Source organism: Festucalex cinctus, chromosome 3, assembly GCF_051991245.1.
Source record: "Festucalex cinctus isolate MCC-2025b chromosome 3, RoL_Fcin_1.0, whole genome shotgun sequence".
NCBI lineage: Eukaryota > Metazoa > Chordata > Actinopteri > Syngnathiformes > Syngnathidae > Festucalex > Festucalex cinctus.
The window spans coordinates 7,939,309-7,956,812 of NC_135413.1; the positions used below are offsets into that span (position 1 = coordinate 7,939,309).

The following is a 17,504-nucleotide window of genomic DNA, read 5'->3' on the forward strand; positions in this document are numbered from 1 at the left end:
GATTGATAATGCGCTTCAATTAAGGGAGTTCTCTGCAATATCCATCTTGTACCTCTCTACGGTAATTTGCTAATTTAAAAGGCGGGACATTCTGTACAATAATTCGAGCTGATTGGACGATGCGGCATTGTAGACGTTTGTTTTAACCAATCACAGTCACGGGTGAACATTTCGTCTTTGTTCTTGTCAAAGGGGGGGAAAGCACGAACATCTTACCAGCTAGAAATGCACGAAGCGCCTCTCGCTGTTCAACATTCATCAAGGAAACTGTGAGTAATTCTGTGAGAACAGAATTAGTTGTAGCGTCCATTTGTCCATGTTAGGTTTGTTTGTTAGTCCCGGCGTCGGCGCTGGCTTCCTGGTTTTGTCACAGTTGCATGTCCCGCCCCAAACACAATGTAACTCTGTGATTGGTCCGAGCCACAGTGGTTCGGATCGGTGGAAATCAACGGGAGCGGTACAAGATGTATTCTCCTGAGTTTGTGAACTCACAAATACCATGAGAATTCACCTTGTAAGAGCAAAGTTAATATTTTTTGTTTAATTGTCCAAAGTTCACTGGGAAATGTTGAATACAGTACAGTTGTTAACAGTAGTACATTTTCTTGGGTCATCAAAGTTCATTTATTCTGTGAGGGAGTAGTGAAGCGCTAGACAAAGAGTGTGGTGGCCTGCGTTAAGCCAACAACAACAAGCTGGTCCAGAATTGTAGACGTGCATTAAGGAAGGAGCGCACAAATCACATCGAGCCACTCGTGCCCTCGGAAATCCCGGAGAGACCCTGGCAAAAGCTGTGGGCGGACCTTTTCACTTTGAAAGGGAAAATGTACTTGCTGGTCATTGCCTACTATTCCAGGTTTGTGGAGGTAGCAATCCTTTCCCTCACAAAGTCTGCTGACATCACTGTGCATGTCAAGTCTGTTTGGCCATCACGGGGTGCCTGAGACTTTGGTGATAGACACTGGGCCCCAGTTCACTGCACTTGACTTCTCCACCTTCGCTGCGAACTATGGATTCAAACACATCACCAGCAGTCCCAAGTTCCCACAGAGTAACGGTGAGGCTGAGTGCCTGGTCCAGACCGTTAAAGGCCTCTTCAAGAAAACTGAGGATCCCGACCTTGCTTTGCTGGTTCAATGTATTTTACAAGGTTTTTTTGTTTTGTTTTGTTTTTACAGGTACAAGTTACTTTGGCACCATATATACCTCCATACTATGTTTATACATCATGGTGAATTGTAAATGCACCAAAAAGACCTCAAGCCCTTTGGGGATATTATATGGGGATACTGTATGTACTGTATAGAATTTTAGAGTTAAAGTGCAAATATATAATCATGAACTAACATCTTATGAAAGGGTGTTGAGTTGAATATATCTCAGTTCAAGTACACAGGTAGTATTTGAAGACATTAAGTAGAGGAAGTGTAGGGACAACACTGTCTCAGCTATGACAATACAATGGTCCAGGTCAAAGGAAATACATTCAGGAGAGAAAGTCAGTCCAAATGTGTGGGCTTCAAATCTTAAAATGAAAATCGTCACTTCAATGTGTTCAGTTTTCATGACAATTAGCAACACGAGATGAGCTAGCTAGCACCGGATTATGAGCTATGAACAATAAATCTTACCTTCATACTAAAACTGCTTTCTTTGTGCCCCCTTTGAGCTTTTTGGAAGTCAACCAACGTTTAATCTGTTCAACACTGTGTTTGTATTTTGAACCATGTTGAAATTTTCACGACTGGGACGTCCTCTTCTTCTTCTTCTTCTTCTCGTATGCTAGTGTCGCTACTTTGATTGTCTGGAATTCCGAACCTTGTGCATATTAATGAGAAAAGCGTGACGTCATTTGAGATCAACCCACTGTCGTTCGCTGAACCACTGAGGTTGAGCTTCTGCCCACTCAAATCCTCCAGAGCCCGCCTCCTTCTCTAGGAGTACAGACCACAGAGCTCTACGAGTACGAATTAGTTTTGCACCATCTGTAGCGAGAAATTTGGTGTAAAAGTCACGGGACTGGACAGCACCAGAAAAAACACTTGTGACTCCTAGTGGCGACTCCTTTGACTACAAGTTGTCATTTCGACAGGTACAAATCATGACTTGTACAGATATAAATTTACACTTTTTTTCTAAAGGTACAATTTTTTTACAGGTAATTTTTTTTGTACGTACAATTTTTTTACAGGTATTTTTTTTCAGGTACACGTTTTTTTTACAGGTACAAATCATGACTTTTACAGATACAAATTTATACTTTTTTTCTACAGGTACAATTTTTTTTTTCTTTTTACAAGTTACTTTTGCACCATACAAAAGCATTAAAAATTGGTTTGACACCAACAAATTATCTCTTAAATTTAAACAAAACTAAATTCACCATTTAAGTAAATTCTAAGAAAATAGTGTATGAAAATACATTTATTGGTGTGGTTATTGATGAAAGATTAAGCTGGAAGTCCCACATAGATAATGTTAAAAGGAAATATTGCTCATTATATTATTACCATATCTAATCTATTGTGTGGAAATATGGGGAAATGCTTACAAAACAAATACCCTGTTTTCAAATTACAAAACAAGCAATAAGAATTATTTCATATATATATACATATATATATATATATATATATATATATATATATATATATATATATATATATATATATATATATATATCAGAACCTGCAAATACATTATTTATCAAATAAAACACAATGAAATTTTATGATCTAGTTGAGTTTAAAATAGCTCAAATAATGTACAAGGTACACATCAACCTACTTAGCCACAATATTCAGAAGCTGTTTGAAATCAGAGACAGTGACTATGATTTAAGGGGTACAAGTGTCTATAAAAAATTCAAAATAAGAACAAATATTAAACAAAGATGTGTTGCAATTATAAGTGTAAATTTGTGGAACAACTTTGGAATTAACCCAAAAAGGTTTTTTTTTAAAGGATGTATAAAAAACAAAGTACAACAGCAATATTTAAATTGGTTTAAGTCAGTACAAATGTAGAAAATAGAGTGCAATTAAAAATGGATGTGTAAGCCTTTGTGCTGATATATATATTTGTAAAAATGTTAGCTTATCAACTAAATGTACAATGCTGTTGGCATATCTATGCACGTATAAGTGCAGCTGTTTGGATGTGCAAGTTTATGTGTGCGTGTGTGTCTTTTGCAAGGGGTTACGACTGTAAGTTTTTGACTTCTTCCTACTCCCTTTTAAACATGTATGTAAAAATAAATTACTTTTCTTTTAAATATTTTTATTTTAATTTCACTATTTATGTTGTGGGTTTATATGTTCAATAAACAAACAAACAAACAAAAACAAACATATAATGTATGTTTGTAAAAGCTTTACAATATGAGACGTACCAAAGATATAGAACCCAAACTACGAATTGTCCCCTTCAGTGTGGGCCAGATGATTAACAAGCATGTCTACAAAGAGATCTTGCGGGATTTGCTACGTTTGTGTGTGAGAAGAGGTGAGAGATGGGTTATGACAACCTATTGCTGCTTCACCATTATCATCCATCTGCTCACAATGCCCTGAACATTCGACTGAGGAGAACATAGCCGTGCTGGAGTAATCTCCCCCAACCTGGCTCTGTGTACATTTTTTTCTTTCCCAAGCTCAATGGAGCCCATTTTGAAGTCGTGGATGACGTCAAGATGTGCAGTAATGAAAGAGATAATCATGGAAGAATCCTTCTAGAAGTGCATGAAAGCATGCCACATAAATGGGTTTACTTTGAAGGGGAATACTTGTAGTTTGGAATTCAAATGTATTTTTGTGACACCAGTGTCAGTCATTACATCAATATGGGGTAATGGTTGCTTGCTGGTTATAATTTGGATCTGGTATCAACTCAGTGATGTATTTCATAACTTTTATGGGATTAACTTTGCAAAGAAATGTCTACTCTACAAGGTAATGAATAATTGTTGAATGATGTGTAATGCTGATGCTGTAACGCATGTACTGTACTTTTGCACATACTATCAGTCACCTGCCAATCAAATGCCATGATACACGTTTGTAAAAAGTAACAACATGAGGATCTTTAAAGTGTATTAAAAAAATGGTTTGTTATCATGAAGTGCCACCTCTGAATGACAACGGACAACAGAAATATGACTGCAAAAACAATGATTATTCTTTGCTTGTTTTAAACATAGAACACATTTTTTTATTCACAGGATACTGAATGTATTTGGACTTTGGACTAAATTGATTTTTTGCACTATTCTAGTTACTATTGTTTAGTATCACAAACCATGTAAACTGTTGCCCATTCAAACATCCATTGCAGCCTGGTCATCCTCGAAAGGGGATTACCACATCTGCCGTTCCTTCTCAAGGTTTCTCATTTTTCCCCAATTTCCCCCCTCCTTGCCCTTTTGTGGTTCGATCGGGGGATGTTGTTGATATTTGTCAACTGTGGGCATGTGAAGCCATTTGAGACTCTTGTGTGACGCAGGGCTATATAAATAAACGTGACTTGACTATTTCTTTTTGGAAATGTATACTGCTATTGTATGTGACAATACTTTTGTTAAAGAAGTATTATTAAATTGTTTTAATCAACTAAAGCTGTGTCTACTGTACAGTGATTTGAAGTGATTTCATTTTTGCAATACTATTACAATAAAGTATATATATATGTATGTATATATGTATATATATATAGGCTACTGCTCTTTTCACTTTTGAGTATAGTATAGTCAAATCATTACTTTAACGCCTACTTAGCTCGGAATTATGTCATATTGTGCTTTAAAGTACCTACATACTGTATTATGGTACAATAATGAATGATAATAAATCCCAACTAGCACAGCTTATTTCACATTGACACAATGCATGTTTCAATTTAGTTTGAATTGTTAAATGTTAAATGTTCCACTTCAAGAAGCACAAAAAAAACAATCTATTGACCAATATAAAGGTATAGTTGTGCAGGTTTGCCATTTTATAAAGTATACATATTACAATTATATTATTATTTTTTTTAAATGATATATTACATCGAATATATACAGGCTAATTTAAATTAATGTATTCAGAGAACTAATGATTGTTTAGCACAACACAACACTAAACAACACCTACCTGATTTAGGGAAAAAAACACACTGAAGGTCTCAGGTAATTGCGCTTTTTGACCCTTACGTCTCGCCATGGTATACCCGGACGTACACAGGAAGTCAAGATAATACACTATTTTCCTGGTCGCCATTCGCCAATGATTGTTTTACTGTGAAAATAGCAAAGGAAGTGAATAGACTTCTCTCGACACGAAAAGGTTTGACAGCGAAAGGCGACTTTGGATGTTTACAATCAGCCAGCGTTTGTGATATTCGCCAACATAATTAACGGCACTTTGTATTATCTACTTTCGGCAAGTGAATCTTTAATACTTACTAAAAATGTCCTCTCTGGGTGGAATTAAGATGCCGAGCCGTCTCCCCTTGCTTCTGACCCACGAACGGGTACTTCTTCCTGGCTCGACTGTCCGCTTCAACGTAGATACTCCTCGGAACATGCACCTGATCAAACACCGTCTGCTCAAGGGGACTTCGCTCAAAAGCACCATTATTGGAGTGATTCCCAACACTAGAGACCCTGAGAAGGACGCCGACGACCTCCCCACTTTGCACAAGTAAAGTTGATAGTCACATAAGCGTACTCAGTGTACTCGGTAATCGTCACCCTCAAATAGCGAACCAAAGTTTATATATAAATAAATAAATAAATAAATAAATAAATACATAAATAAATAAATAAATACATACATACATACATAAATATTGTGGCTACCACTGAAACTACGTAGTACATAATCTACAGCCACAACACAGTATGATTAACATGTCTGCTGTCATGTTGAATTTTGGTTTTACCATAGAGTTTAGGACTACAGTTGAAACTATATAAACGACTAGAACATTGGTCACAAGCATTTTTGAAACTGAGAGCTGCTTCTTTTGTACTGTTTAATGCGAAGGGCCACCAGCTTGATATACACACCTGAAATAGTACTCAAAATAATAGAAATAGTGCTCAAGTTACCTTTAATAATATTATTATATGTTCTAAATATTTAATATTCTTTTATGTGATGACACTTATGTTAATGATTTTTGACAATAATTAGGAAATATATCAATATGCAAAACTTTTTTTCTCTACCAATGTTCACAATTTCAAATGATTACTTCTTTAACAATCCTAGGGAATCATACTGGTGAGCTTCAGACTATGTGGTCTGTGGCGACCCCGTGGGCACCATGTTGGTGACCCCTGCACTACTTGAATCCCCTGGGCATTATCTTATTTTGAAATGACTTGGTCAGAACCATCAAAAGCCGAAAACCGGTCACAATAACGCTGAAGGTATAATGAAGAAGAAGAAGAAGAAGAAGAAGAAAGACTTTTTTTTTTTCAGGCCATTTTTAAGTTTTCGTCCTGCTATCTTGGCTGATTTGTTTGACTATCTCATGAAACTTACATCAAGTGTTTCTCCAATTTAACTCAAATGTTGTGAATAAACCAGTAAGTAAATCAGAAGCTTTCAAAGACAAGATGTCATAGTAATCTTCCTGTATGTAAACCTCTGACCTGGAAGAAAGTAATGTAAACTTGTATTTGAAAAATTCTTCCGTCATTATTCTGGCATTTTGTAAATAGAAATACAAGTATGTATATTTAAATAGTGTATGTAAGCATGGAAAACTACATATTTTCATATCTAAGCCTCTTGAATCAGATTTTATTGACCAGTAGTTCTCCTTTTTAATTACAAACATCAGCACACTACAACAAAGAACAAGGACATCCTTTACAATAAAAAAATAAATCAAAACACAAAACAAACAATCAATAGTTACAATTGCTAACAAACACAAAAAAACAAATGCATGTCTGTAAAAATTGTAGTTTACAAATGTGCAGGGAATCTGTTAGTCTTCCTAACCTGGAGAACATCTTGCATAAGTTGGTATAACTAAGTAGTGCAACACAGTCAAGCACACAAATATGGACTTTAACCGGCCACTAGACCTCTTTGTTGTTTCCCTCCTTTTCTACTGGCCTGAACAATCATTGATCCACTTTCTGTACTGGTTGTTCTCATTTGGGTTATGTGGAGAAAAAGATGCTCATATTTTTATTAAGAGCTAATTTGTGGTTGCCCGGAGCACTGAATTGTTTCTCTTTTCTTGTAATTTCTTTACTAAATCAATTATACTGTCCTTCAAAAGAACTATTCATATAAATGGCTGGCATGGATGTGAACCGAAATCAGGATTCTTTTTAATTTTAGGCTATACAGTGGAATTTCTCGGGATTCTGGTCTAGTTATGATTTTTATTGCTGACCTCCTCTAACATATAACACCTCTCTCTTTGTGGGCAGGATTGGTACAGCTGGGATTGCAGTGCAGGTAGTGGGCAGTAACTGGCCAAAACCACATTATACCGTTCTCATCACTGGATTGTGCCGGTTTAGTGTGTCAAGTCTGCTGACGGAACGACCCTTTGTCCTGGCTGAGGTAAAAAATTATTAGTGGCTTTATATGGCATTCCTATGTAGTATATCTGCTCAAAATTCTTTCAATTTTTTTTCACAAGCAAAAGTGTCCAGAACAGCACAGAATAAACTGTCAATTAAAAATTGTGGGCTCCGTTTTTGTTCCCAGAGCAAGTCTGGTGCAAAGCGGGCGACATCATGCCCGTCCCCGCGGACATGTAGTGTTGTGTTAGCTAGCGTATGACACAATTGGGATAGAAACTGAAAAATACAATACGAGTACAGCCCAAACTCCAGTTCATAACTCAAGAAAACTGGGGGGAAAAAACAACCAACAAAAAACTAAAACAAAGTATATTCAAGTACACTTACAGTACTTGCACGCACCATGCATGAGCTTTACATACACTTAGGTGACACAGGTGGCAGACATGAGCAGGGCCAGAAAGGGACTCATTGTCAGCCTTGGAGTGGCAGGGCTCAGACCGGCCCACTTTAGTTCACCTTTTAATGAACATACAAAATTTTACAGTTAGTGTATCAATGTAAAATAGATGCACATTCCCTCCAACAATATTCATTTTGCATTTGATCAAAAATATCATTTACAGTTGAATGCTCTTACAAGAGCACAATCATTGTTTATTTGAAGAAGTATATGAACATAAAATGGGGAAAAAATAAAAAGGACAAAAAGAAACCAATAAGCAAATGTACATAAAATGGGATATGATATTTTACATTAACAAAACATGCTTACCAAATTAAGTTAAACCAGCAAGATTAAGGCAGCAAACACTGTACTTCCTATTATTACTCTTATTTTGAAATCTGTTCTCACCACCTTCTGGTGCACTACTGACCTGACTGACACTAACTTGCAGAGCAACGATAATTGTAGGAAACTTTCCCAGCATGCAGCGTGTTTTGCCTATTTTTGTATTTTTGTACAGACAAGGTGCAATATAGTTACAGTGTTATTGTTTCTAATTGTGGATTAAAGTTTTGCTACTTTTGGTATGAAATTATTGTAACTTGGTGACACCCTGAGCAACAAAGGCAGGCAATTGAATCGATTGTGAAAGGGAAGCTGGAAGAGCACCGTTTCACCATTGGAGGTGAATCCATGCCAACGACGGCAGAGAAACCCATCAAGAGCCTTGGGCGTTGGTGTGATGCTTCCCTTAGGGACACAGTGAGGGTGGATCAAATCAGGGAAGACACCATCAGCAACCTAAAGATTGACAACTCCCTACTGCCTGTCAGGTTAAAACTCTGGTGCCTCCATTTTGGTCTTTTCCCACGCCTAATGTGGCCCTTGAACATCTACAACATCCCACTTTCTAAGGCAGACAAATTGAAACGGATGGTCAGCTCTTTCTTCTCTCTTTGCCCTTGCGATTGGCTGGCAACCAGTCCAGGGTGTCCCCCGCCTACTGCCCAGAGCCAGCTGAGATAGGCCCCAGCACCCCCCGCGACCCTTGTGAGGAATAAGCGGTCAAGAAAATGGATGGATGGATGGTCAGCTCTTCTGCCAAAAAATGGCTTGGTCTCCCGAGGTGCATCACCAACACACCACACTATATGGAAAAAGAGTTTTGGAACTCTCAGTGTCCAGTCTGATTGAGGAGTTTAAAGGCTCCAAGGTGAGCCTGGAAATGTCCCTTGACCCTGTAATGGCCCAAATCATCCCCACTATGCCAGCTGGAAGGAAGTGGTTTTCGGCATCTGCTACTTAGGAAGGATGCAGTGGCTGCCCTCAAATACCGGGAGATGGTTGGTTGCGTTCAGCTGGGGAGAGGAGGCCATCATGGCGGAAAGCAATTCATTCACAATGCCGATGTTTGGTGGTTGACGAAGTACGCCGACAAGAACAGACAAGACGCGCCAACGCAGTTGTGCATGTAAAGCTGGGCCAGTGGATGTAGTGGGAAGAAGTTGAGAGCAGGAAACTTTCATGGAAAGAGCTGTGGGGAATGTTTTCCCTGCCTCAAACTAGTTTTCTTATTTGATCTGTGTATGATGTTCTCCCTGTGTATGATGTACGGAGAAGATGCCACATGTCCACTGAGTTCCTCTCCAGCCTGCCTCAAGCACATCCTGGTTGAATGCAAGACAAGCTTGTCACAGGGTCGTTGCACCTGGCGGCACGACCAGGTTTTAAGATGTTTGGCATGCAACTTAGAGATCAAAAGAATTTCTGTCAATGCTCTACCTGCTCCACCACCGAAATCTACACCTTCAATTTCTTTTTCAAACACTGGCAAAACACCATACGGAGATCGGGCCCCCAGCTCATATCCTGGACTACTTGGTGGAGCACGGGACTAGAGGATGATAGCGGATCTGGACCACCATCTTTGCTTCCCTGTCGAGATTGCTACAAGAAGTCTCAGGCTTGACCTCGTGCTTTGGGCCTCCTCCCTTCGCTCGGCCTTCATAGTTGAACTGACTGTGCCTTGGGAGGATGCTGTCGGGGGTCTTATTAGCATAAGAGCCTTAAATATTCTGAGCTGGCAGAAGATGCAGAACAGCGTGGATGGAAGCCAAAGGTTTACCCAGTCGAGGTGGGGGTACAGGGGGGTTGTGGGGAGATTGACAACAAGGCTGATAAAAGATTTGGGGATCCGAGGCCAGGCCATGCGGCAGTCCATCAACTCCCTCTCAAACTCCCTCTCAAATTCTGGCTCTGGATGAAGAGGAGAGACAACAGTACCTGGTCTGCAAAACAGTAATGACAGAAGCAGGGGGTCCAGTGCAGAGGGGGGCACACCTGGGACGCCAGGTGATGCTAATGAGCCCTCTGGAGGTGTCTGTGTCATGACTGGGTCAGGCCAGGGTTAAGTTTGGGTCAAGTGTCTGTTTTGAACTGATGGTTTGAGCTGATATAATCGGCATCTAGTTTTAAGTGGTTTTAAGCTATGTGATGTCAGGAGCTATGTGATATCAAGAATCTTTAATCTCTTTACTTGGTCAACAGCCAATCAGATCATTCAATGTCAGTCCTGTTATCCACATGTCTAGCCACAGCCAATCCGATCAATTCACTGTATTTAAGCCAAACCAAGAAGTGTGTTTGTGTCGGATTATTACCTAGGTTCCTCTGTACATCTCCACAGCCAAGGGGGCTTGGCATCTCATAATTCTCAATGCATTCTCATTGTTTCTCGTCTAGTCAGGTTTGTTGTACGCCTCACATTTTTTTGCAAATAAAGAGTTAAATCTTATTTGTGTCTGCGCTTTTGGGATCCAACCTCAGAAATGGGGAAATATGCAAAAAAAAAAAAAAAAGGAAGATTTTTAGAACGGGACAGATACTTTTTCATGGCACTGTATGTCCATCTTATCATAAATTTTCAGGTGGAACAGTTGGATAAACTGGAACAGCACACCACCCTGGCAGAGGGTGTCTCAGAAGAAGATGGAGAGCTACAGGAATTGTCCCAAAAATTCTACAAGACAGCACTACAGGTGCGTGTTGTTTTTAGGACATTACTTTTAACTGCTCAAGCAACTCCCATGAATGCATCTTTATAAAGCTATGCAGCTATCTGCATAGCATTGTATCAGTCAAAAACTATCGATAATTCAGTATCTGCCTCTATCATCAGGCAATTTGGTGGTTCATTGTTGCCATGTGATCTGTATGTAGGCGGCACGGTGGATGACTGGTTAGCACGTCTACCTCCCAGTGCAGAGGATGTGAGATTGAGTCCGGGCTTCGGCCTTCCTGTGTGGAGTTGGCATGTTCTCCCTGTGCCTGTGTGGGTTTACTCCGGGTACTCCGGTTTCCTCCCACATTCCAAAGACATGCTTGGCAGGTTTATTGAACACTCTGCATTGTCCCTATGTGTGATTATGAGTGTGAGGGGGTGTTCCTTTGTGTGTGTCCTGGATTGGTAATATTTTGACATTAACGCATTTTATTATCTGAATGTCATTTGCAAACATTGATTAAATGCATGTGCGCAATTGCATGCGTGTATTGCTCAAAACATAACAGCATCATATTAATTGGTTGCAATTCAGCAATTATTAACTAATTAAATGCAAATTACTTTTGTTTTATCTAAAGTCCCGCCGGGGTGTTTTTTAAAGAGAAATTTAGCACCGAGCACACCAACTGGATTCACCCCGCTCATTTTGGAACAACAGGCGTAGGAAATGCCGTGCATTGACCTAATCACTGACCTGCCCAGCCTTCAATGTAACCATCCGCGGATATGTTCAAGGCTCAAGCGAGGTAAAAAAAAATGTAATTAAGTGCGATTAATCTGCGTTAATACGTGATTAATGCAACATTTTTTTGTGATTAATTAATCTATTACCACTTTAACTTTGACAGCCCTAATGTGTGTGTGTGTGTGTGTATATATATATATATATATATATATATGTGTATATGTATATATGTATATGTATATATGTATATGTATATGTATATTAGTGCTGTCAAACGATTAAAATTTTTAATCTGATTAATCACACTTTTAAATTTTGATTAATCACGATTAATCAGCTAAATTAGTCGCGTATTTGCGTAATATAAAATAAATACAAAATACCGTAATATTTTGACATTAACGCATTTTATTATATGAATGTCATTTGGAAACATTGATTGAATGCATGTACGCAATTGCATGCATGCGTGTATTGCTCAAAATGTAACAGCATCATAACAATTGGGTGCAATTCAGCAATTAATTAAACGCAAATTACTTTTGTTTTAAAGTCCCGTCGGGGTGTTTTTGAAAGCGAAATTTACCACCGAGCACACCAACTGGAGTCACCCCGCTCATTTTGGAACAACAGGTATAGGAAATGCCGTGCATTGGCCTCATCAATGACCTGCGCAGCCTTCAATGTAACCATCCGCGGTTACGTTCAAGGCTCAAGTGCGGTCCGAAAAATAGTGCGATTAATCTGCGTTAATATGTGATTAATTTAACTTTTTTTCTGTGATTAATTAATCTATTAACGCTTTAACTTTGACAGCCCTAATATATATATATATATATATATATATATATATATATATATATATATATATATATATATATATATATATATATATATATACATACATATGTATGTATACAGTGGTACCTCTACTTACGAAATTAATTGGTTCTGGAAGAAAGTTCTTAAGTAGAAAATTTTGTAAGTAGAGACGCATTTTCCATGTAAATGCCCTAATCCGTTCCAAGCCTCCCAAATTTCAGACATAAATGTTTTATAAAGAATAAAAAATGCATCAAAACATGTAACAAATACATGTTGCAATTAAATTATTGCACAATAAATGAGAGTTGTGCATAATGTAAATAACAAAGAATAGAGGAAAGAATGAAAATGATGGTCATAAATTCTGAAACTTCATGGAAACTTCCGGTATGCCGAGGCATCTTTTAAAAAAAAAAAAGGCCTGTCTCGTCGCAATTAAAAACTTACTGTGCCTTCATCAATCACCAATTGTTTGAATTTTTGCACAAATTCGTTGGCCATAAGTTCATACATTTACGAAAAACTATCGAACACCTCATGGGCCGCGGGATGAATGATGAGGACGCTGTACAGACACCGATCTAGTATACGCTCATACCTATGGTAGAGGTTCCTCTTAGCCAATGGGATGCCAGAAACATGCACAAACACCGATCTAATCTACGCTCATAGATACCTATGGTAGAGGTTCCTCTTAGCCAATGGGATGCCAGAAAGATGCACAAACACCGATCTAGTATTTACGCTCATAGGTACCTATGGTAGGAAATAGCCATAGCCGAAAGCATGTTGCGTTTGGTAATGTATTTTTACCTTTCGTATCTAGTAAATTTCTTTCGTAACAAGAGGAAATATTTTCCCGTTGAGGCGTTTCGTAACTCGAAACTTTCGTATGAAGAGACGTTCGTAAGTAGAGGTTCCACTGTATATATATATAGGGGTGTGTGTGGGTGTGTGTGTGTGTGTATGAGATGCATGAGTTGAACTGTGAGATATAGCTCTACTGTACTGTATGAGCAGTGGTGTAGTCCAGGGTATATGCGGCGTATAGCCACTTCTTTTTCAATCAGTTTTGCGTCTACCCACTTCTGAATCCTCCTGGATTTGCAGTTTTTGCACACCATTCAGCCATGACCTCTGATCTGTATAAATTACAGGGCTCTGCTATCGGCCCCTGAATGTGTTGTGACGTAAATAACAATGGCAGTGTACTTCTACAAAATGTATTAAACTGGAAATTATTTTTGAAAAAATAATCTCATACTTCTGTTAGTCACAGCCAAATAAACACCGTATTTTCTGCACTATAAGGTGCACCTCATTATAAGGCGCACCTTCAATGTATGACATATTTTCAAACTTTTTCCATATATAAGGCGCACCGCATTATAAGGCACACCTTCAATGAATTACATATTGTAAAACTTTTTCCATATATAAGGTGCACCGTATTATAAGGCGCACCTTCAATGAATGACATATTTTCAAACTTTTTCCATATATAAGGCGCACCGCATTATAAGGCGCACCTTCAATGAATGACATATTTTAAAACTTTTTTTCATATATAAGGCGCTACAGTAGAGGCTGTGGTTACGTTATGCATCCATTAGATGGTGCTGCGCTAAAGGGAATGTCAACAAAATAGATAGGTCAGTCAAACTTTATTAATAGATTACTAACCAGCATTCTGACAACTCCATTCACTCCCAAAATTAATAAACAGCTGTTTTATTATTTTCTCTTAGGTAAAGTGTTAGTATTAGCTAGGGATCCAAGATGGCGGGATCTTCTGCGCATACACGTCACCGATCGTGCAGGGTCACGGATAGCGTCTTGACAGCAAGACCTGTTGCGGCTCAATATTGATCCATATATAAGGCGCACTGGATTATAAGGCGCATGGTCAGATTTTGAAAAAAATTGAAGGCTTTTAGGTGCGCCTTATAGTGCGGAAAATACGGGATATACACACTGATCAGTGGCCATGACTCATCCTCCGCTGCCTCTAACTGGCTAGCCTGCACTCGCTGTCTTATTGGTTAAATAAAGACACGAGGACTGATGCGGCAATCAGAGAAGCGCCGAACCTCCATCTCCACATCCCGCGCACACCTCTGCACTTCGCGCCGAGATTCTCGTTCTCAGCTCCACCATCCAGCGCACCAGTGTAGACTGTCCAACATCATAGACCTCTCCGCCGAACAAAAAGGGAGTGTGAAAAATGCTGCCCGTTTACTGGCGCAAAAAAACACAAGTGACCCGCAAGTACCCAGTGGGACAGTCGGATAGCGCCGACGTTCCCCCCCCCCATCAGAATTAGTTCTGGTGCAAGCATGCCACAACCGTCAAGCACTGACACTGTCCCTCGAGGAATGTCACGGCCAAAATGCAGAGAACAGTCCACACCACAAGGGGTCTCCATGAAGGACAAAACACCACATGTCAAAAAGAAGACGAAGACGGCTGCCAAGTCACGGCGTCATCAAAAAAATACAGCTGAAACAAGCGGGTCGCCAGACTAGGGTTATCACGCTACTAAAATTTTAAACTCGATATCGATGCCCACAAAAATACTCTACCATTTTACCACAGATAAATATTGTAAAAATGCATAGAAAAATATTTTATGAACATAAACTCAAATAAATAACCAATCAAATAAATTATTAATAAACAGAAAATGAAAAAATAAGAAAATGACTTTGTTCACATGCTAATAAATTATAAATAGCACAAATGAAAGAATACGTCATACAAAAACTGCCACAATGGCAGCATTTTTGGTTGTCTGTGGTAAAAACACAGATACGAAACATCAATAAGAAAAAAAATTGAGGTGGTTAACAATACAAGTAATCAGAACTATATTTTGAAGTTGTAAATATACAAAATATAAACAATCAGTAAAATCGAACATCAAATGCTGCATTTGCACTCAGCTACACATTTTTAGGGCAAAATTTGAAATTTGCAAATATCTGATCATTTATTTTTCTTTACACCAAGAATCAAGAAAGAAATTGTTTGGTGTGCATTCAGGTATATAGTTCCCTCAGAATGAAATAATTTACCTCATTCTCCTAGATAAATAACCAATTTTAAATCATCTCTGTTTATTCATTGTCAAACATCCTGTTCCAGTTTTTGATTTACATTATATATTCTGTTGGTCACATTTGACTTGGACATACTCCCTATTTATTGATTGACCTCATAATGTACTCACAGTGCTTTGTTTAAACTTGATATTGTGAAACTATAACTGAGAGGCTGGGTTGAGTGAGGCAGTGAGTGAGAGTGATTGGGTGTGAATGTGATTGGTATAAGTGTATTTATTTAATGTTGTCTTATGTTATGGACCAATATTTACCATATTTTGTATATTACTGTCATGTGTATGTGTTGGAAGGACCCCTTGAAAATGAGATGATGCATCTCAAGGGGATATCCTTTCAAGCAATTAAATCTACATCTATTAAGGCATAAAGGGTATAGAAAGTGGACTTTAATCTATGATGACTGTCTAAGCCTGTATCGCTGGTCTGAATTTTCTTTGCTGTTGAGAGATTTTTACAATATAGACAGTGTCAGTGTCAGTGTGCTCCTCTTGCCCATATTGGGTTGCAAATGAGCACCATTTGTAGTAAACACGCTCTGAGGCGCAACTTGAAGCAGGTACAAATTCACTGAGCATAAAGCTAACCGTGAGTCTCCGGCTAATGCCTAATAACAAAACAATGTTCACTGAGCGTAACCGTGGTAGCCGGCTAATGGCTAATGACGAAAACAAAAAACAAAGCATCTTGCTTTCTCTTGTCCACCAAGACTGGGTGGTTTGGCCCTCCTGCCGCCACACTGGCCATACTTAAAGCAGCTGTAACGTAGCTGAGGAAGCAAATTCGCGGTGTGGTCTCTCCAGTCGTCGGAGGCTGTCTGCCATGCTGAGTAGGCCGCGCTGCAGGGCCTGCGCTGCGGGCACGCTACCTTGTATCGATAGTATCAATACCATGACAAAGTGATATCATAACACTACGTGTTAGTGTCGATACTTTTAAAGTATCGAAACTTTTGACAACCAACCGACCGGGCTGGTTTTGGATGATGACCCACTTCCCAGACGACGTCTTCTTGCAGTGCTTCAACTTCCTCAATGGACTTTTGCACTATTCTAGTTACTAGTGTTTAGTATCACAACTATGCAAATTGTTGCCCATTCGGCATCCATTGCAGCCTGGTCACCCTGGAAGAGGGATTACCACATCTGTGGCCCCTTCTCAAGCTTTTTTTTTTTTTTTTTTTTTTTGAGTTTTTCCTTGCCCTTTTGTGGTTGGATCCCCCCGATGTGGGCATGTGAAGCCCTTTGAGACTTTTTTTGTGATTAAGGGCCCCTGTATATAAATAAACTTGACTTGATTTAACCCTACGCCAGACACAACGGTGCATGTACGCCATCTTGTCAGGAAAAAAAGGTTACATTAATGGAAATTGGTAGACTGCCTAGGGTTATTGATGTGAGATTGAAAGGTTTGTTTGTTCTCAAGGATGAGACCTAGAATCTTAATCTGGAGTAAAACCCACAATGTCATGAATGGGAGATGACCACTCTACCACTGAGCAATGCAGTCGTATAAATTGTCGATGGTGAGGGAAAATAGATGGTAAGAGAGGTGGGTGGTGAAATGGGCGAAGGTTTGGTTGTGAGGTAGAGTTGGGTGTCATCAGCATAGCAATGGAATTGAATGTTTAATTTATGGAAAATATTGTAGAGCGGGAGGAGGTACATGAGATGATGAAGAGGATGAGCCCCCGGACAGATCCCTGGGGCACACCTCAAGTGACAGAGGAGGGAATGTATTTGAAGTACTTGAGGTGGCTGAACTGAGTGTGGCCGGAGTGTTAAAATGAGAATAGTCTAACAGAGCTTGGGTGATACCAATGGAAGAGA

General features: G+C 39.0%; 1 protein-coding gene across 1 annotated transcript in view; it reads left to right on the forward strand.

Annotated features, from left to right (window-relative positions):
* Window positions 1-5,233: 5,233 nt before the first annotated feature.
* The window catches only part of lonp2 (lon peptidase 2, peroxisomal), a 57,924-nt gene continuing 45,653 nt past the window's right edge, over window positions 5,234-17,504 (forward strand). Inside the window, exons 1-3 of the mRNA XM_077515639.1 lie at window positions 5,234-5,681; window positions 7,436-7,571; window positions 10,910-11,020. Coding sequence (XP_077371765.1) covers window positions 5,449-5,681; window positions 7,436-7,571; window positions 10,910-11,020 — 480 coding nt within the window. The 5' untranslated portion in view covers window positions 5,234-5,448. The remainder of the gene's footprint in view (window positions 5,682-7,435; window positions 7,572-10,909; window positions 11,021-17,504) is intronic.